Source organism: Nipponia nippon, unplaced genomic scaffold (assembly GCF_047370975.1).
Source record: "Nipponia nippon isolate SJK-2023a ecotype South Korea unplaced genomic scaffold, ASM4737097v1 scaffold_2, whole genome shotgun sequence".
Classification (NCBI taxonomy): domain Eukaryota; kingdom Metazoa; phylum Chordata; class Aves; order Pelecaniformes; family Threskiornithidae; genus Nipponia; species Nipponia nippon.
In genome coordinates, this window is record NW_028262336.1 from 3,960,784 (window position 1) to 3,981,500 (window position 20,717).

At 42.3% G+C, this 20,717-nt stretch overlaps 1 protein-coding gene across 2 annotated transcripts in view; it reads right to left on the reverse strand.

Annotated features, from left to right (window-relative positions):
- Nucleotides 1–10,577: 10,577 nt before the first annotated feature.
- Nucleotides 10,578–20,717, reverse strand: part of SLC22A15 (solute carrier family 22 member 15) — a 45,512-nt gene continuing 35,372 nt past the window's right edge. For both annotated transcript variants that reach the window (XM_087758521.1, XM_009460532.2), the window contains exon 12: nt 10,578–19,892. In XM_087758521.1, coding sequence (XP_087614647.1) covers nt 19,806–19,892 — 87 coding nt within the window. In that variant the 3' untranslated portion in view covers nt 10,578–19,805. The remainder of the gene's footprint in view (nt 19,893–20,717) is intronic.

Below are 20,717 nucleotides of genomic sequence, written 5' to 3' on the forward strand. Positions count from 1 at the left end.
CATGTAGGCATTTACTTGCCAAACCAGCTTCCATGGAAGTTGTGCACTGCAAAAGATGAGCCCCCTCAATTTTTAGGGAACCATACCTCATCCTTGCTCACTTCGAGACTTACTGTCTATCTTTCAGTGCATGTGAGCTCTCCTGGGGAAGCCAGACAAAAGGCAGGATCTGAAAGAAGGTGAGAGGAACAATAGGTTAGGAAGGACTTGTAGGGGCGGGTTGGATGGGATTAAGTCCAAGCAGAGTGTGCAAGGGAGGAGAATGAGCCGTTTAAATGGTCAGATTCCGTTAAAAGTGCGTCCCCAAAACATTAACTCCCTTGTGCCCCCTCAGGCAGCTAGCTGTACATAAAGACGACAACTTCCTTAACACTAGCATACATTACTTTAATACCCAGAACCTCAGATGTGTATTAGGAAGCAAGGGGAGATTAAGGGTCTCACCTTCTTGCACGTGTAATGTGGCTCCTCATGACAGCTGTCCAGAGTCACAGGGGCTGGGAAACAGATGAAGAATGTGGTTTTGGTCTTTTTTCTTGTATACAGTACCACACGTTATGTTTATAACCCTTTTTGTATTGGGAAGCACTTCTCCAAGAGGGTCTGGATGTCCCCGGCTCCCCTTCCTCGTAGGGAGGGAAGGTGGCATAAAGTCTAGGACAACGGCTATCTTTATGTTAGAGCATATTTAAGTCCAAGTTTACGCTGAAGTCCAAGGATCTGAGCAACAGTTCCTGCCTGCTCCTGCCATCTGAAGAGAATAAATAACTCTCCCTTACTGTCCCCTGTTAAGGAGGTACAAGGGAAGATGGCTGAGGAAAAAGCAACAAGAAATCCAGTATCAAATGTAACATCACACACAGATTTTTCTCAACTCCAAAACCTCCTTGCTCCAGCTGTAAGAGTTTGCTGCTTCATAATTTCCTTGGGCTTCAATGAATCCAAAGAAAGAAAGAAGGAGAAGAGCAGTTACAAGAATTGGATGCAGGAGATCATAGCAGATGGACAACTTGCACTGAACGCCTATAGATTTTATTATACTACTTATAGGATGAGTGCTATTTGACTGACAGAAAGTACTGCAACCGATAAAGGCCCTTACACCAACAGCAAAATACAGTACAGGTTAGAGTAGCAACAGGACCTTCTGTAAAGGGAAAAGCAGCATGGTGGTATGGGAGACAGGAGCCAGTCTCCAACTCACTGAGGAAAACAGACATCACAAGGACTCTCATTTGTTATATGAGGACCAGATAGCACAGAACACAGGAGAAAAGCAGAAGCAGATGTCCATGTGTGAGGAGGGAATATTACTGTGGGAAAAACCTGCAGCAGAAGGGAGAAAGAGAAAGGGGAGTGCAGGGAGAGAAACATCTGCAGAGGTAAAAGAGGACGTAGACCCAAAGTGGGAAGAATCCAGGCTCCTCCAGTGAGATCTGCTGAACTGATGCAGTGTTGTTGCAGTGAAACCTTCATCTATCTTCAGCCAGTAGTCATGGCTTTTGCAGCTCACCCCATGCAAAGCTCTGGATTTCTAGCTTGACTTTTTTTTTTTTTTCCTCCCATTAACCACCAAAACTACAGAAGGAAACCCATTCTCCAGGTTGGTCCTTGGTCCTTCTCAGGGAGCATCTATCCTGACAGTGCTCATATAGGAAAGTAAGATTACAAATGGAGAAAACCCAAGACGGACCCAAGCTCTGAAGCCTAATAAACACAATCTCCTTGGAACCTCCAACAACTTAATGCCCCAGGCACACCAGCACGAGGGAGTGAAGAAAGGCTATTTCTTGTTTCGCACTCTTCAAGAAGTGCAGAAGGAAAGAACACCCCTCTTGTCACTTAGACTCCCCTCCTTTCTCCAGGGCCAGACACATTTTGTTCCTTGAAGGAGAATGTCTGCTAACTTTTTGAGCAGCTCACGCACTGCTAACACTCCCTGAGCAGGGGAGGCCGCAGCCTGCTGCAGAAATGCGTCTTCACAGACTATCAGCCAGGGCCGTGTGTTCCCATCCAGCTCTCCCAAGCGTCAGCCTGATGGCCGAGCCAGCCATGGACTGAACAGATGGGAAAAGCTCACAACTGCTTCATGGAGATACAAAGCACCCCACTGAAGCCAGGCAAAACCACGAAGAGGCAAACCGACAAGGCCTCTTCAGTCCTAGTTAGCTCACAATCCATCAGATATCATGGATCTGAGCCCTGTAAAGAGCTTTTGAGCTTTGTTAATTTAATGAAGTAAATTCCCCAAGTATACTCGTTTCTAAGAAGATTCCCATCTGTACTGAGAATGGCTACCTTCCTGACACCTCTGAATCCCTTTCTTTTCTCTTGATTTTTGCAAGAGCCTTCAGCCCCCATTGGGGTCTGCGCATGTTTCTGAAAGGGAGGCTCACCCTCAGACAGTTTTTGCTCAGGGCACTGCAACCTTCCTTCCCTCTTTTGCGTCCCTCAGGAGGTTATCAGCATCACTTACATAGTTAGCTGACAACAGACACTCCCCCAAATTCTGCTTGATGGGCATCCGTTGATTTAGCCAGCTGTTCTCAAGAATTTTCAAGCCACGCTTCAATATCTTGGTCTTCTCAAGTCATAGTTTTCTGCCTGCTGATCTGCGTAAGTTCATCTGAAATGATTCAGCTATATTACATCCCCCCATTTGTTTTATTTCAGCGCCCACCTTGTAATGGAGTTCAGTTTGTGGCTAATTTCCTTTGTACCTGTGTCTTCATTTGCTTATCGGCATTCTTCTAGGAGGATTTAGGGATTTCCTAGTGTCTGCAAAAATACTATGATACATCCTCTTCATTCATGCCCTTGGCAATATCCAGAACTGAATATGGTTGCGGACCTGTGAAACCCACATAAAAGTGTTCTGTAAATATATACCTTGAATGGTATTAGATTGGCTCTTGTATCTTCCGAAGCTGCCAATTACTGATGCTTTCCATGCTTGCCTGGTTTTCCTTTCTTCACCCTTCAGCTTCATAAATATGACAAATGTATTTCAAACCTACGATCAAAAATCATCTAGACTGTGAACTGTACAACAATTAAAAAATGACCAACACCATGTAAATAAGAGCAGTAGCATTAACTGTATGGGGAAGTCCAATATTGTGGCATTTTCTGTTTGGCAACTATTTAGAAAAACTACTCGTACGGAACAGTAAGCATGTATTAAAAAGCCTCCAGTAAATCACACAAATGAGTCAGTCCAATGTACCACTTGTGACTCACAGATGATCTGCAGTGGCAACAAATAAGCCCAGTTGAAGATGCTGCCTTCCAGATGAAATACAACCCTTAATTTGCAGTTGCTAATGATGACCCATCCCTTCTTGCTCTAATTACCAGAGGCATTAAGTCTTTTGCATTAGCTGAAGCATGTACTTGGGTCAAGAGAGACTACCAAAACAAATCATCCCAGTAGATTTAATCATCTCTGACAGTTCTCTTGCCTTCTTAAACTGTTGCCCCATTTCTCCCCATTAGTGGATCAAGCGACTGTACAAAATGAGTAATTGTAGCTTGAGTCCCCTAAGACATTTACGCTGTAACAGACTTTAGCAGTGATGGTTCAGTACTGTTCAGAGTCTCCATTCAGAGGATACCAGCATAACATAAGCAGGCTTTTTGGGGGTACAAGTTCTATGAATTTATTGGGTTTTTTTCACTTTGTGTTTTAACAAGTAGATACGGGCAAAGGGGATGTTTCAATGACAAAAGCCTGGGATGGACTACAGGGAAAAGAAAGTGCTGCTAATTCACTGTGACAGCATCAGAATCACATACGGATGCCAAATTGAAATGCTTCTCCACTTGTTCCCACCCCTCACCAGTCAATACTTGGCAGGCTCAAAAATGCTCCAAATGCCTATGCTGCTTGTTCTCACTGCCACACGTTCTCACATTAGCCTTGGGCCTGCACTTCATATCAATTTAAAGGTTTACATCCTTTCCAAACTAAGCATAGCATTGGATCATGTCCAGTGGTTTATCAAGCCTGATATCTTTTTTCCATTTGTGGCCACACCGGACACGTCAGAAAAAGGTAGAAAGCTTTTGCTAGAAACGAGTTCTCTCAACCTAGGAAGAGTTTTGAAATCCAAAATTATTTACAACTGGAATCTTTTCAGGCTGCAGCGTAGCATTTCCAAAGAAAGTGATCACTCCATTATCAGTAGCTGAGGATGCAGGAAATTCTGAAAAATGCCAAGATTCTGATGACCCACCACTGACCAGCTTCAACTAGCAAACGCACAAGAATCCAGTCAGTTTTGCAGCTGTTGTTAAGAAGCAAGCCACTAGGTAGCAAACATAAATCATGTAGCTAGGCTTCTAGTATTGCCAAGATCACTGGCACCCAGCACGGTGAGCTGTTCAGAGAGCCTGGAGATTTCCAAGTTCATAGTGGTCAGCTCAGAGCGGGGCAGGAACCTGGGGCTGCGTCAGCTCTGGGGCTCCCAGGAGAGCTGACTGAGATGTTGGGCCAGGAAAAGATGTTGGGCCAGGTATTGTCCTCTGGAAGTTCACTGAAATAGTACAAGTCCAGTGCATCATGATTTAAACATAAAATATTTCATTAGACAATTTCCAAACATCTGCAAAGGGTATTTTTCATCTACCACTATGTTTTATCCATCACTAAACTACAACTACTGATGTATTATTTCAATCAGGATGTCCCACCATCTTGAAAACCTACCTGTGGCCAACATTCATAAAAACAGGAGCCTTCCAGTACTTTTATTATACACCTAGGTAAACGGCCTGAATGCCAAAAAGGAAATTCTCAATACCAAGAAGCTCTCACTGATTTAAACACATGGTTAGAAGAACAGCATCTGGAGAAAACATGATGTTTGGCAGAGCACAGTGCAACTGGAAAAAACATTTATCACTGGAAGTCTTGGCAGGTGAGAAAAAGCTGCCTCATTTTTGGTGTCAGCATAGGCTTGCTGATTATTTTCAGCTGTCAAGAAAAAGGACTTGAAATCTAGAGGCACGATAACTCTGGGACAGAGAGACCACAGCCGAGACTTACAAGAGCCAAAACCAGGAGCACACTTGCAGTGATGCTCTGTCTATATGTGGGGCTGAATGAGACCGGACCACAGCATTTCCAGGAGCTGGTATTTTTTCCGTGGCTGCCCTCCAGAGCACAAACAATGTTAGCTTGTATTATTTTCACGCTGTCGTGTCCAAACTGACCCGATTCAGAACTTATTGCTTGAGTCTATGACAGTTTGAAGCAAATTGAATAAATCACCAGTGCTAAGTGAGAACAGTCACTCACTCCAACACAAGCTCACTTGGGAGAGAGAAGTCTCAGACTGGAGTCGCTGTTTATGTGCTTCATCCAGTGACTGACTAGTAAAAAATGTACAAGTGTTCATTGGAGCCAGAACTAGAAACTAGGTCTCATATCTCACAAGCCAGTGACAGCTACACACCCATAAGATCTATTGCTTTCTCTTGACGGAAATGTAATAATTACAGGACAAACAGGTCAGCTTCAGCAAGCAGTTGAGAGGGGTCTCCAGACCCAAAGAGCCTGGTCCTTGGGAGCTACTTCTGAGTGCCGGGAGATACATTGGTACGGGAGCGGCGTGGGATTAAAAAAAAAACCCACAAAAACAGAGTGAAGAGGGCTGGATAATCACATTCTGCAAGAGCTTGAACCATGTTAAAGCAGCTATGGTTTTGAACGATCTTGGTTAGCGGTATGGCCAATCTACTGTAAAAGCTGTCTGATCAAACTTCTCAGCTTGTGCCATCTCACACACACAGGTAACATATCAAACTCACAACGAATAGGTGATCCCAAGGACATGTCAATTTGGACATTGCGTTGTGTAATGCGGCATTGAGGAGAGGATGGAAAGGAGAAGCTGAAGAAACAATCAGGATGAAGGAAGATTTTGTCAGTAAACCTGTAGAAACATCTCAAGAAAAGCACAGGGAAAGGGCCAGACAACTGCATGCTTTGGGTGGGAAGAAAGGAGGGGAGGAGAGAATCATTAAGACCCTATAGTCTGAGGGCCCTGAGGGAGAAAATTGCCATGAGGGAACAATTACGGCACAGACGAGAATGAGAGCACCAGCAGAAGTGAAAAAAGAGATGCTCTTTATTAGAAGTATGATATATGTACCACAAAGCAGATCAAGAGATTCAGCAGACAAACCAGTGAGAACCAGCCTTGTCTGAGAGAGAATCTCAGCACAGGCTTCAGTCAAGTCTTTTCAGAGAATTTCTAGACAGATCAGATCATGACCTGCGTTGCTACACGCTCCAGCTTCAGACACTGGAAAGTGAGCTAACAGCCTCCAGTCCAAGCTGTCTGGCAAATACGTACGCTGTTCTTTTCGTCGACAACTTCTAAAAACTTATCATCAAGAGCAGGCAGCAGGAGAAAGGAGGAGGAATGCAATTGCATTCTTCAAGCAAACACTTCCTCCTCTATCTGAGACCATAAAACTATACAGCTTCAAGCTAATCCCCGTCATCAGCTGCCCAGCCCTTTCCACTTTATTGGTTGTTTTGTGCAGTCAAAGCCAAATTGCCAAAGGGAGAGGGTCAATCATTTGCACTGCTTCTGCTGCAGGCAGTGATAGGACACAGGGTAGATAGTTAGGGCTAGAACTAGTTAGATGCAGATTCGGGGCACTGAAAGCAGGAGTGGGGGAGGAGAAACAATCCCGGAATAAAAGCACTGGGAATATGCAGAAGACATTGCTCGGCCAGGCTAGGAAGGAGCAAGCCATCTCTTTGCTCCTTGGGCTTTCATGGAGGGAGGGGAGGGCAAGCAGATGCATGTGTGTGTGTATGTTTAGCAGGGGAAACACGGTGAATAAAGCTACAAGTCATCTGGTAGGAGAGGGCAGGACTGCTTCTCCCCCCTGCTGAGTTTGGGTCAGGAGGGAAGCAGAACAGCATTCGTAGGAGCACAGGGTCATTCAGTCCAGTTCCTGGGATCAGGGACAACAAAGATGTCAGCTGAGTGAGCTTCTACTCCATTCACTGCTCTCTAACAAACCAACGGCTAGCAGAGAAAAAGCCGAAACGGCCACAGCTGTAATTTGAAGTTTTAGAGAAGACAATGGACCGTCAATTCAAACATCCCTAGAGAAAAGGCCACTGTGCAAGCACTGCTTTCTCCTGCCCTTGTGTATTCTGTTTCTGAAAGCCACGCCACCCCAAAAGCTCACCCTCCCCATGTACCATGCAAGGATCAAAGCATTAAAAATTAGTTTCCTAGGAATTTTCAGTTTCTCTGACATCTTCATGCCAACTTTAACAGAGATGCACCCTACCCAGCATCATCGTTATAAACACTGACTGAACATAACCCATGACCTGGTGAACTCACGCTGGCTCCATTTTATAGATGGGAGCAGGAGTGGAGGGTTCAAGAAAGCAACAAACTTCATTGAGAAAAAGTGACTTACCCAGAGCCAGTGCCAATTTCAGCTGTAGTATTCAAAGGTTCTGTCCTAATTGTTGCATTGGTAGCATATGCGTTGACAGGGCTTGCAGAGGCTTGAGAGGATTTTTCCCCCCTTTCCTTTAACAGGGTATTAATCAAACATTTCAAACTGAATATCAAACCAACCAGAAAGAGAGCTTGACCTGAACAGAATAGGGTCTGTGCAAGTGCAAGATCCCCACCGCTATTTAAGAACCAATAGACAGCAGAGTGGGTATTTGGTACCCACCGCAAATGTATCCATGGGTCAGGATGTGCAACGCAGCTGGTGAGGTGCCTTGATGCAGGTTTAAAATCAGAGGAAAAAAAAAACCACTATGTGAAGTACAAGTAGCTACTTCCACTATTGCAGAAAAATAAGGGTGACTGCAGAGCAGGAAACAAGCACCATAAAAAAAATGCAGCGTTGCAGGCTGAAGCTGGCAGGGCAGATCTTCACAAAGGGCAGCACAGGCTTGCTGAAGGATGGAGCCCTGCTGCCCTCCTGTCACATAAGGGAGCTCTGCACGGCTCCGCATTTGGCTCCTTGGTGTAACTGTGGACAGAATACTTCCTCTACCAGCTTTACTTTTACTTGAGCCCAGAGTTTGGAAGACAGCACCGCATATTTGGGGAAGAGGGAGAAACTGTCAGTCAATTGCTAGGACTTGGGCAGAGGTAGTCTCTACCATTTGGTGCATCCACCATCCAAAATGAGGTAGAGGATTTCTACCAAATCCAAGTGCTACTAATAGCTTTGGGAGGTGACAAAGTTTTGCAGGAGCTCTTGGAAGAAGCAGAGGTTGATCAAGAGAGGAATTACCCTACTCTGAATAACTTTATTAGTAGCTTTTACTTGCACAAAGCACCTGCATGCTGCTCATGCTTGTTCCTCTGCTTATGTTGAGCCCGCCCAGTGGACAGCTCCATCCTGACATTAGCAAAGGCATCACCTTGTCCTGGCATTGCTGGTAAGCGGAGCAGCTGGAAGACAGGTTAGGGATCAGGAGTCTCATACTGCAAGATGCAGCATCTGAGAGCTAACAACCACCCTACAAAAATAATAAATAAGGTAACATTAGTTAAATATGAGCCTGGTGCAGTTTGGAAGAAGCAAGTAATTTTGCCTGATAGCTGCTCGGCAGCTGGTAGGCAACACTTACTACTGCCATCTCAACACCAGCACTGGCTGTTATTAGCAAGGGACAAGCACATTTCTCAAAACGTCCCTGCTTTCAAGGGATGGCACTTTAGTTCCACACCTCCCATTTGATGACTTCCAGAGGTGTCTTGCTCTTGTCAGAGTGAAAAATTACTGACAGCAGAAGCATCACAACAAAGCAAAGATTAGAGCTACACTGACTAAAAAAAAAATCTCACAGCCACATAAACCACAGTCCTTCCCAGATGTAATTTCTGGGTCCTTCCCCCATTCTTGGTGTCTCACCCTGTTTTTCCTTATCTTGGCCCAACAAAGAGTACAAGGCAATGGCTTGGTAGCCAAACAGGTCCCAGTTACAGCAAGATACAGCCAGTTCCCAGACAAAGCATCGGCAAGCAAAGCTGCATTTAAGAGCAGCCCAAGTTAACACAGTTTCAAAATAAAGGTGTGTCAATGTAAATCAGCGGCTGCCCACAGGAGCACTCCTTATCCTCATGCAGATGACAACCCACAAAGTCTTTCAGGCCAGTAGTTCCCTGCAGCACATAGCTGAAACATATTAGAGAGGAGGGAAAAACAAATTTGAATGGCAATGGGTGGAATTATGCCAAGTACTTCACTAGACACATCTGAAAAACTGGGCCTTCAGTCATTACCTCCATGGTGAAACAGCAGCAAAAGTGAAAACTAAAGTAAAATCCTCATTATCTCAAGTACCAGAAATAAGAGTAAGGCTCACAAGAATCAGAAATAACAAGAACAGAAGATGGCCTTTGCCTGGTAACTTTAGATCAAGGGATGAACAATACAAGTGCTTTTGGATGCTGGTGTATGCTTCATATATTCTAATTACTCATTCTAGAAAGGCTGCTGATGAAAACACCTGGAGTTCACAAGACTTCAAAATACCTTGTTTAAAGCATCAGGAGATTATAGAAAGCATACGACAGATTAATCAGAAAAGATACTCAAAAATGGTTGCATTTTTCTTTTGCAGTACACAATACAAGAGCAAAGGATGATTTCTGCAGCGGTCTGTGCCCAGGAAGCGTGAATAGGAGTCTGGCTGGATGATCGTTCTTGGCTCCCTGTCGAGGAAGAGTAAAATGCAACATAACACAAGGTCTGGTAATATTATCTATCACATAGACCACCTGTCTTCAGTATGTACACTTTAAAATACTGATAGATGAAGTGCTTTGGCATCTGCTCAAGGGACTGAGGATTCAAGGAGAGTATTTACAATACTTGGGGTTTTTTTGAAGCATATACAGAGGGATGAAAGTACCCAGCAGTTTAAAATAGAGCACTGATCCCTATTTCCCACAGTCACTTTTTTCAGAATCAGACAATATTTTCTTTGTCACCGGACAGAGGATGGGAAATGCAGTCAAGCTCTTTATCCCCTCATTTCCAGGTAATGAAGACAAATATCAAAATTCTGCCATTCCCTGCCAAGATGTTTAGGCAGATGTTAGGCATGTTTTTGTCCATTTGCATAGCGCTTTAAAGAAGGGGTGTTAAGTGCCAACCAGCGTTCATGGGAACTCCCTCAGTACAAATGTTAGTAACACCACCACAGACATTTTGCCATGCTAAACCCCCCAAAGTGTTTCCAGTCTTTCAACATCAATCAGCACAACTGAAGCCAGTAGTAAATTGATTCTCACATTCCACTGGTGCCCGTTTTTGTTAGAAATGATTTGTGATAGATACGGTGGAATATATTGATTAGTACTGACAGTCCCAGTTTCCCAGGCGCTTTGTAGCACTGCCATTCCAAAATGACCTGCTTTCCACCTTGTCAATTTTCTTCTGCAGAGTCTGTTATAAATATCTATTCTATTACAAGAGCTTCAGTCCCCTCCAGAAAACAAAACAAAAGGGTCAGGCAAGTAAAAAAAAATCAGTACAATAAAATAGGTTTGCAGTGTTGCAAAAGAGCTTGTTTTTATTGAGAGATTTTGTGTCAGGGGAAGAAAAGGCACAAAATAAGTTAAAGACATTATATGAACCGTACAAGTCAGAGGCAGTATCAGAGCTGTTACAAATCACCTAAAAGTTGGCTTACTAACATAGGTTAGCCTCTACAAAAATCTTAAAAGAAAAAAATATATTTCAAATGATCAAAATCATTCAGAAATTAAGTGAGAATGTGAAGACCACCAATATTAACTTTTGACTAAATTCACCTGGGCTTACCACCATCACCTTCTCTTAGAAGATAGTTATCACTGGAAAATACGCAGTAGTACAGAATTATTTTTAAAACTCATTTACATTTTATAAATTAAGAACCTGATATTTACCTTTTGTACCTCCAGTGAAGTACAGTACATATAGGTAAGGCAGTATGCATAGGAAATACATTAAGGAAACAGAACAGATAAGTGCAATTATTCCAAATATTTTAACATTTATTATGGCCCCTCACCTATGGCAAAGAACATCTTAAAAAGATGGATCCAACAGCTGTTCACAGAACATATGAATATACCACCATAAAAGGTCTCTTGTGGAAAAGCTTATGCTGTCTTTAGTTGTGACTTCTCAGATCAAGTATTCTAAAACCAGACTTTTCAGCAGTACAACTCTGAGTTAACAACAGCACACTAATACAGCTAAAGGAGGGAATGTAATTCTGAAATATATCAGTCCTCATTTTAACATGGGAAGGCTCATAACACTCAGTATTCAAGTAATCCAAATTAAATATTTAGAAATACACACACCAACTATATACAACGTGATTTTTGTTTGAAGCAGTGAATCTATTCCCTCCCTGCCCTCATTGCCACTTTCCTGTTACTCAACTCTCAACTGGCAAGGACTTTTGATTGTTGGTTCAAATTAAACTGGCATGAGGAAACAATACAAAGTCTACAGGATATAGAGACTATACAAAGATTTGTTTTCATGATGATGAAGGGTTGAGCAGAAAGTGGTTTACCCCTTTGGCTGCTCCTCTGGTCAAGTGGAGATCTAAGTTCTGTCTTCTGAAATCAGCAGGGATGCAAATGTAACCAGACACAGAATTTGGCTATAAGTGTCTGATTATATCCTTAGGAGTTTTATTTACTTGACCTAAGATAACAGTAACACAGAAAGGGAATACAGTATCAACTACCACTCAGAAAAACTGCCAGCCCAAACTGTAAGGACTTAATTTGCAAGAAAACCCTGTACAGTCATGTATTAAGCATAACCATCAGGGTTTTGGTAGTGAGGGGGGTGCAGGGTGCCTTGTGTGGGAAGAGACCAGGGACCGCCCTGTGCTGGTCCCAGCCAGCTCAGCAACAGGCAGCACAGAAATCACAGGATGGCTGAGGTTGGAAGGGACCTCTGGAGGTCATCTGGTCCAAGCCCCCTGCTCAAAGCAGGGCCACCTACTAAAGCAGGCTACCTAGGACTATGGCCAGATAGCTTTTGAATATCGCCACGCATGGAGACTCCACCACCTCTCCAGGCAACCTGTGCCAGTGCTCCCATCACCCTTCACAGTAAAGAAGGGCTTCCCTACGTTCAGATGGACCCTCCTGTGTTTCAGCTAGTGTCCCTTGCCTCTTGGGCACAGTGGGCACTGGCTCACTGCACTCCAACACTCCAGAGGAGTTTCTGGCACTTCTGCAAAAGCATGTTTAAGAAAGGGCAGTAAGTGCCAAGAAAAAGATTATAGTGCTATAGCAGTAGGAGGAAAAAAGGATAAGACCATGCCAGCACAAGAGGAGCTGGAAGGAGAGACAGCTGAGCAGGAGACATGCCAAAGGAAAAATCATAGCCTGAGCAGAGGCTGAGAGTAGACTCAGAAGGAGCTACGACTCTGAAGGGACTGCGGCTGGTGAAGAAACCCACACAAGAGCAGGTGAGTAAGAAACAAGGAGCAGTGAAAGCACAGCAAGCACAACAGACTGATCCCAACCTCCTGGGCTGCCTGTTGCCTTGCTGAAGGGACTGAGCATGACATGCAGCCAAGGAACTGGAGACCACTGTGGGGTGGGGTATGGAATGGAGGGAGAGAGGGAAGACTGGTGCCTGGAAGAAAGCAGCAGTGTTTTCCCTAAGTGTTTTATTTATTTTTTCTTTCAACACCAAAACCAGTAACTAAAAGCTCTTAATTGGCAATAAATTAAATAGATTAAAACTTCCCAACTCAAAAACTTATTGCCCCTGAAAAGTCATGTCCTCAACTGAGGTTAGTACAAAATCAAGGGCCTCCTGGCCCTTCTAAAAGCAAACAGTACACACAGGAGAACCCATGTTCCAAGTGTATAATTATTCTGGTCCTTCAAAAGCTTAAGTCTAACTAAATTTAAAAGACCTTTAAGAAAAACTTTAAGCAGAAGGACTTGTGGTCTTTAAGTCATGAATTCCCACATAAATAAAGGAAATATTTTGTAGTTTCCTAAAAATCAATTAAATACAAAATAGACAAAAAGCTCAACATAAAGAGGTAGTTTAAAAAAATCAAAGTATTATTAGTTTCAGGAAAGAAAGGTAGTGCAATAAGAGTACCCATATGAAAAATATACTTCCAATGTCTACGTGACTTAATTTTAAACAAGAACAAAATAAAATTTGGGTTAGACTTTGGGGAGTGACAAGGATTAAACACTTGAAAAGAGTCTTTTAGAGGCATACTCAAAATCACAGCAACCACAATAAAGTCTTTTATCACAAATCACCCAGCAGTTGTCTGCTCTGTAACAATTTTCAGTGTTATAGACACTGATTTTTTTTTCCCCCCTACAAACTAACATCAGAATGCCTGTCTCCCAACCGAGTTTCCATCATCTAAAAACATTTTGTTTGAACACAGATGTGCCAGATACCTCTCATGGGACATCTTTAAGCAACTCTAACTTTCAATATTGGCAAAGGTTTTCTTAGTGCCATACTTTTTGCCTGCCTCCTGATAAAGTAGATCTAGTATGAGCACCTCAGATGTGCTGGTGGGAAGCAGTAACATGCGTGCTAAAGACCTGTTTCCTCTACAAACCTTTTGTACATGAGGGTGGGCAAGTACTTAAACATACTCAATTCTATAAGCTTGTTGTATACGAGAGGACCCTGACAGCCCATGGTCCCGCTTCATTCTGCATACACACTGGAGAAAGCAGATTATTTCTTTTAACCATTCTTCTAGGGGCAGCCAGCTCTTGCTGCACAAACTTTTAGCCACCTGCCTATTTACTGGCAAACGAGCAGCTATGATAGGGCTGACTTGCAGTGAGTTTTAGTTGTAATAGGGATTTAAACTCTAGGCATTATTATTTAGCAATGCCTCAAACAGACTGTGCATTTTATAGAAATCTGCTAGATCCTAGGAAGCTCCAAGGCAAGCTGTTATTAGCAATGCTAACTTGTAAGGCTGATGAATGAACTAACAAATTCCAATGTGCAGTTTTTAACCAGGTTTTATCAGTCTTAGAGTAAGCTTTGACATTTGCAACTCAGAAGCAAGCAGGCTCTGCAGATTTCTCTATAATGGCTACATGGTATAAATACTGCATGTTCTACGAACCCTACACTTTATCTTAAATCCTTCATTTAATTTCTTTGGTTTCTCAGAAACAAAAGCTACTTAAGTCAACTAGCAATGAAAGACAAGCAAACAAAGGTAACACTCTTTCTGTCCCCTAAAGCTCTGGAGATGCTTGTAAATACCAGTTTTAGCAGGCTGCGTGGAAGAATTCCAAATGAATGCAGCTAGAACTAGTTTTGGACCATTGCTTTCCAGCAAAAACCATCTTTGGCACTTATATAATCCAATTCTATGATGTTATTTTACACACAGTCCCATATCAAGTTGACTGAGGAAATTAAAGACGACTTTTATAAAACAGGCACTTCAAATTAGAACACTTCAACAGAACAAATCTGCTCCCCATTAGGCAACACAGGAGCTTTTTTGAGAATGACAGAAACAGCAAGTAGTACCGAAAAATAAGATGAGAGTTCCATAAATTCAGACTGTCAGGGTGAAAGTGTTACCCAGCTCTACTGAACTTAAATAACAGTAGCACCTGGAAAACCTGAAGGCTACAATAGACTGGACAAGGCATTAAAAATACATAGCATGCAAAAATTCTGTATAAATTTGTTCACCCTCCAATTCTACAGTTCGAGCTGTCACATAGGTTTTCTTCCGTAGGTATCTCTCTTCCACTTAATACATCTTGTAGTAAGATACAAGCAATGAGACTCAAAATACAGCTATACCTTAAGTCTCCTGTTTGGTAAACAGCTGAACATAGACATTTCTGACACAGGCGTTAAGTACATCAGGCCAGACTAACTTTCACCTTCAAGTGGCTAGTGCTGCTCTTGGGCTTTTCTGACATATTTACTGCAAGGCTCACAACCTGCATGCACAGATGCCTAGATTCAGCTGTGCCAAAGAGCATGATCAAAGAAGCTCTAACAGGGTGGGAAAAGGTATACATAGCACACCATCCTTCAGGTAAAACAAAATAATACCAACCAAATCTGCATTCAGTGATTGTGCAGAAGACTCAGGAACAAGAGTTTTAGCTCAAATGTTTCCATTAACACACTCTAGGAAGAGTCAGTTTGTTCCTCACTTTCCCCGTTTTCCTCAGTACAACAAATATTCTCTTGCAAACTGTTTTTATATGCTTAGGTGAAATAGGCTGGAAAACGTACAGCTCAACTGCATTCCCCGTGGTTCTGCAAAGGATATTCTGCTAACCTCAGTACATCCATAGAGTCTGGAAACCCTGGCATGGATTATGCTCCTCTGCTCACAGTGCACACGGCTGCAAACCTTAAAGCCTTGACTGTAACAAAGGTGGCAACTAGCTACAACTTGCTCCATGTTCATTAGGCGTCTCTGGACAGGTGTGGACAAGTTCTTCACTCAGCACCCTGACCTGTACACAGAGTCACCTGCGGCCCTCCTTTATCGTGGAGCTTCTAAGGTTCTGGTGCGTCAGGGAGTCTCTGAACAGCACTTTCCCAATCCCTAAATGGAGAGCACTAGCTTCTTTTTCAGGCGACAGTTTAAAAAAATAAACTTGTCAAATCACTTCCCTATTCTACTCTCTTCAGCCTATCAAAAATAGCTAGGTAGTAAAACCCTTTCAGAAGGCTGAAGTATCACTTCACAAGAAGTTCTGTGACAAAAATGCATCAAATTCTAATCTTCCCATCTTTCTAAAGGGAAGCTGGCAAATGAAGCGATGACCAGTTATACAGCATTCTCCAAAAGAGGGTTTTACAAACTTTAATGATTTTAGTGACATGCCATTTCATAGAAAAGCTGAGTCCAAAAGAAAACTGAAGCATGCCACATTTTATATTGATCAAAAGAAATGTTTCATCACTAAAATAGCAGTGCTGAACAAAGTTGACATTAAAAAGGAAATGATGAAACTAGTGTCCCCAACAGACAACCTGGAATGAATGCTAGCTCTGAAAGAAGCTTCAAGTCAACACAAGCAGCAAGAAGGGTATTTCCACCCAACGGCTATTATCTTGTGCTTTCACTCACCCTTGCCCTGAAGTGTTTCTGTTGAATCCTCTATTCTTTCAAGTCCCTCCAGCTAATTCTCCTCCATGCTGTCTCACATGACCTGTCACTCTCCTTCACTCTTAGCTGTATTAAAGTATCACTTGTGAGGTCCCCAGATAGCAGAATCCTAAACATACCTCATCTGAGACAGGACGAAGATCTGACTAATCAGCACCATGGGAAAGCCTCTCTCATCTCTAGCATAATCCCGCTAAGCGAGCTGGCTGAAAAAAAAAGTGACAGCTACAAAACCAAAGGAATCCAGGGAAGGAATTCCCATCTTGGGGGTAGGTACCCTAGTGCCTGCATAAGACAAGAACCAGTTAACAGTGCAGGCTGCTTAGTATACAAAGCTACTCTAGCAAAAAATGTGGGATAAGGTTGCCATACTTCACTCAACTATAGCAACGATACTGGGTCTCAGACTTTTGGCATTACAATGTGTCATAAACGGATGTATCTAGTGCTGTATCAGCCTCTGCTCTCCAGTAGCTCCTCAGGGCAAACACAGATTTATTAATTGGGCCTATGCAGACTGCATACATACACCTTTAAAGTGTTCTCTCTCACCTTCTGATTTGGGCTGTCAAGTAACATGGTTGTGAGACCCATAACAGCAGGCACTGATCAACTGAAGAACTTCTGCTTAGCAATAATGCTCCATGTAGATATGGAAAATGCTGACCACACAGGCTACAAACCACTGTGCAGCATCTCTCCCCAGTGAATGCTACATACAGTGCAAGTATCTCAGTATCGTAAAGCATTACACTCTATGGGTAAGACAAAAAATGATCCGACAGGTTTCTGTACCAGAAAGCCAGTTCTTACAAAACAAACCTCTCTGAAAAAACTAAATGCACATAACGGATTTGGACTTCAGAACACAAAGGGGGAGAGCAAGTACTTGTAAGCAGCCTGATACTATATTGCTGGGCTCCTGCTGGAGGGATTCTTTCCTATAAAACTTCTGAATTAACTGGCCAGGGAATAACAATAGGGAGTTCCTATGCTTGACACAAAATAAGATGCTGCCCTTTAAAATTCTGAAGGTGCAAACATGGAACAGATTTAAGGTTAAAAAAAAGAGCAGCAACTTCTATGGAATAAAATTGCTGATGTTTTCTTCGCTCTTGTTTTTGCAGTTTTACATATTTATACTTATGATATCAAAGTGCATGAGTGGAGAGGCAAATTTAGTAAGTTGAGGACTGTCACAAAATCCAGCTCAGGTCCTGCAAAGAGTGATCTCCTCCACCTGAACCATTACAGCATCCTACTGTTCTAATGAAAAATTATGTTGAGGTGTCCCATGGCATGACCAGGGTTGCCAGAAGCAGATAACGACAGTAAAACTAGAGAGGGAGGAAGGCTAACAGTTCCTGTCTGCCTCTCAAGTGACTTACTCCACCTACCGTCCAAAGAGGGACAGAGGCAGCAAACACCTAAAAAAAACCTGTTGGGTCTTGGCAGCATGTTAATACCACCAGGCTTCCCACTGTTTGCTTCTAAGTAAGTAGGTTTTATTTATTTAGAAGCCATCAGCAACAAAACAGAAAGTTGTTTTTCCAGCTGTCCATAATTTAAAATGTGAATGCAAAACTAAAAAAAAATATTTGAACAAATAGATTCCACATTTCCAAGTATTTCCGAGTACCTTATTTGGAGCAATTTTCTTGCATACAAAAGGGCCAAATAAGGCAGAAAGACTATCCAGCTGGGTTTAAAAGTGCCCTGCCACATCTACAACAACTATTCAACAGCCTGGAAAAAATAAAGCAAAGACTGCAGGCTGGAATTCTTCTAGCAAAGCTCATAACACAAGCAAAAATCACAACAATACCGACACATTGTCCATATGGACTGAAGTTCTCCACTTTGTTCACAGTCAAGTTCAGGCCAAGGGGGAGTACTGCCTGCGTGAGTCTCCAGTCTCTGGGCTGCCCTCTGCACCAGCCAGTGTAGTCACACTTTGCTCAGCATTACAGTTCCCAGTGAACAAAGTACAAGCAGCTAGCTGCAAACTGCAGATGCTGGTTACTTTCACTTCCTTTCAGAGTAAAGGAGCTTCCCAGTTTAACCTGGAAATATTCAGCAGCTTTGAGGTTTTTTAGTTTAACATCCACAAAAATGGCTAGCAAGCCTGACAATATACTTGCTGCCATTGTGTAGCACTTTGCTAGGAACACCAAATATAAAGACTAACAAACATTTTATGGAAGTCAATCTTAATAAATAGAAAGCCACAGGTTAGAGGATGAAGATGACAATATAATCAAGAAAACTGAATCTTCGTAAGGCCTCATCTTTGTAGTTGGAACATTTCATATGTTAGTGTTTTGTATTTCAAGATTCCATATCCCTCTAGTGAAGCACTTACAGAAAGTTCAGCGTAAACACGAGAGTGAAGTTGTCCTCCTCAGCAAGGTCAAGTAACCAAGTGCTTGAGCAAGCACCTGGTTAAGAAACAATATCAAGTAACCAAATGTTGTCTCAAAGAGGTTTGCTATTTTTTTTTTTTAAATGAGAACTTTATCTACACACAAGAATTTTAAATAAATACCAGCAGCTTCCTGGCAATAATCCCCAAAATGTAACAGCAACCCATAGTTCCTCTTACTACTTCAGAGTTAAGTTTCTTCCAGAAATAAAGACAGACAGGTCCACAAAAATGAGCTATATATTCTAACACATACCTCACACACAGTATGTGATAAATACCTCACCTATGTCCCACCCATGAAATTATATCCTTCACAGAATTATTTCACTGCACAGAAGTTGCTGAGCTTCAATATTTATGGCAAAGTGAGGACAAGGTAAAAGTAGGCAAAGCTATAAACAGCAGTGCTGAGATGTGGGGAACATGTGGCTAATGTATGCATAAGACAGCCCAAGAAAGTGCTCAGTGGATGAAAATCAGGGGAAAAAAAAAATCTGTAAAATCTGTAGTGTCCTTTATGTCTGCAAGCTTTATGGTTGCTCTTTTCTGTAGTCCTTCCTCCTGGCCTTCCATTATCACTAAGTTAATGCACAGCTCATGACTAACCAGCCGCACCCTGTAACTCTATACAGGTGTCTGTGTGCAGAGAGAGAAACCTTATGTTCACAGTTGCCTCTCCCCTATTCAATATGCAGAAGCCATTTTAACATACAGTTTCAGGAATTTGTTTCTATTGGAGTAGCACAGAGCACGTTCTGTGACTACTTTCATGCTACAGAAAAAAACCAGTGGATGTTTTCAAGTTTATCAATTTATACTGAATCAAAATCAACTACCTTGAAAATAAACCACAGACATGTGCATTAGTGATCTGTCCAAATCTGTCTAAGCCTAGGTAATTTCCTAGGCTTCAGAAATACATGATCCCACCCTCGCTGTCTCACCTAGCTTCAAATGCAGTCCATGTACTGTTGTTCTGAACCACAACAACTTGAACAGCTGTCTCATATGGAGAGCATCAGTAGTGTAATTAGTCTGAACAGTACTCAAACCCCTCTCCTAGTCAGGAAAAAAAACACAGGCACTTGCCCAATTACATTGGGCAAGGTCCCCAGGCAAGGTCCCCAATACTCGTCGTACAGCTGGACTGACTGGACAAGTAAGAAAAGGCATAAAATAGGCCGGTGTTTCTTCTTTTCATTACTTGATCATATGAGTCTCTTCATCAGCATCATAAAACTCCTCATCTTCACTTCCACTCCCTGCAGAACTGTCTTTGTCTCCAGACTAGAAACAAAAATGAAGTCATTGGTTAGTGCAGATGCCATTAAATCAAATCTCGAAATACGTAGGCATGAACCATTACACCTCTGTTGGAATGCTGATAGAGAAAAAGTAAGAAGAAACAGGTCAAATCACTGTATTAAAACTTTGTGAAAGACATTATGTGAATTAATACTTCTTTGTGTCCTTGGTGGTTCTTCAAAAATCCTTGAGAGAGGGGCTTCTAGTGGATGGACTTTCTTTGCTCCATCAGTACACTAGAGAATACATGCAGGAGAGAGACCAGCTAGAATGGTTCTGAAGTGATAATCTACTCAGCTTTCTTAAATTAAGTCTGAGGTCCCTACTCTGTGGTGAGCTACTGGAAACAGAGGCTCAGAACACAGATTACTTGATTAGGTAAAAGCTTCTGCATCCTGAATTATTACTTCTCCATGCATAGCATGGGCATTTTCCTACGCAAGTTTTTAATTAAAAAGATCCCCCTGCAATACTAACTAAAGGTGTTATGGAAAAGGGAAAAAGAACAGTGCCACTTCCTATGTTCAGAAAGTAAACTCCCTATTACAGGTATACCTACTCCAGCCAGTCCTTTTAACAACAAAATTTATATCATAGACCCAAACCAGAGTCAGCTATTACAGCTAATTGATTTTTATTTGGCCAGTGTAGCATTCTTCCATGGAACTGATACAACTATTCCAGTTAAAAAGATTCTCTTGCTAGCATAAACTCCATCTAGTTTGAGTATTTAGGATTTTTTTTTTTCCAGTACGCTTGCATCCACCCTAAGACTTCTGCCTGCCTAGTCATATGCGAAGAAGGGTG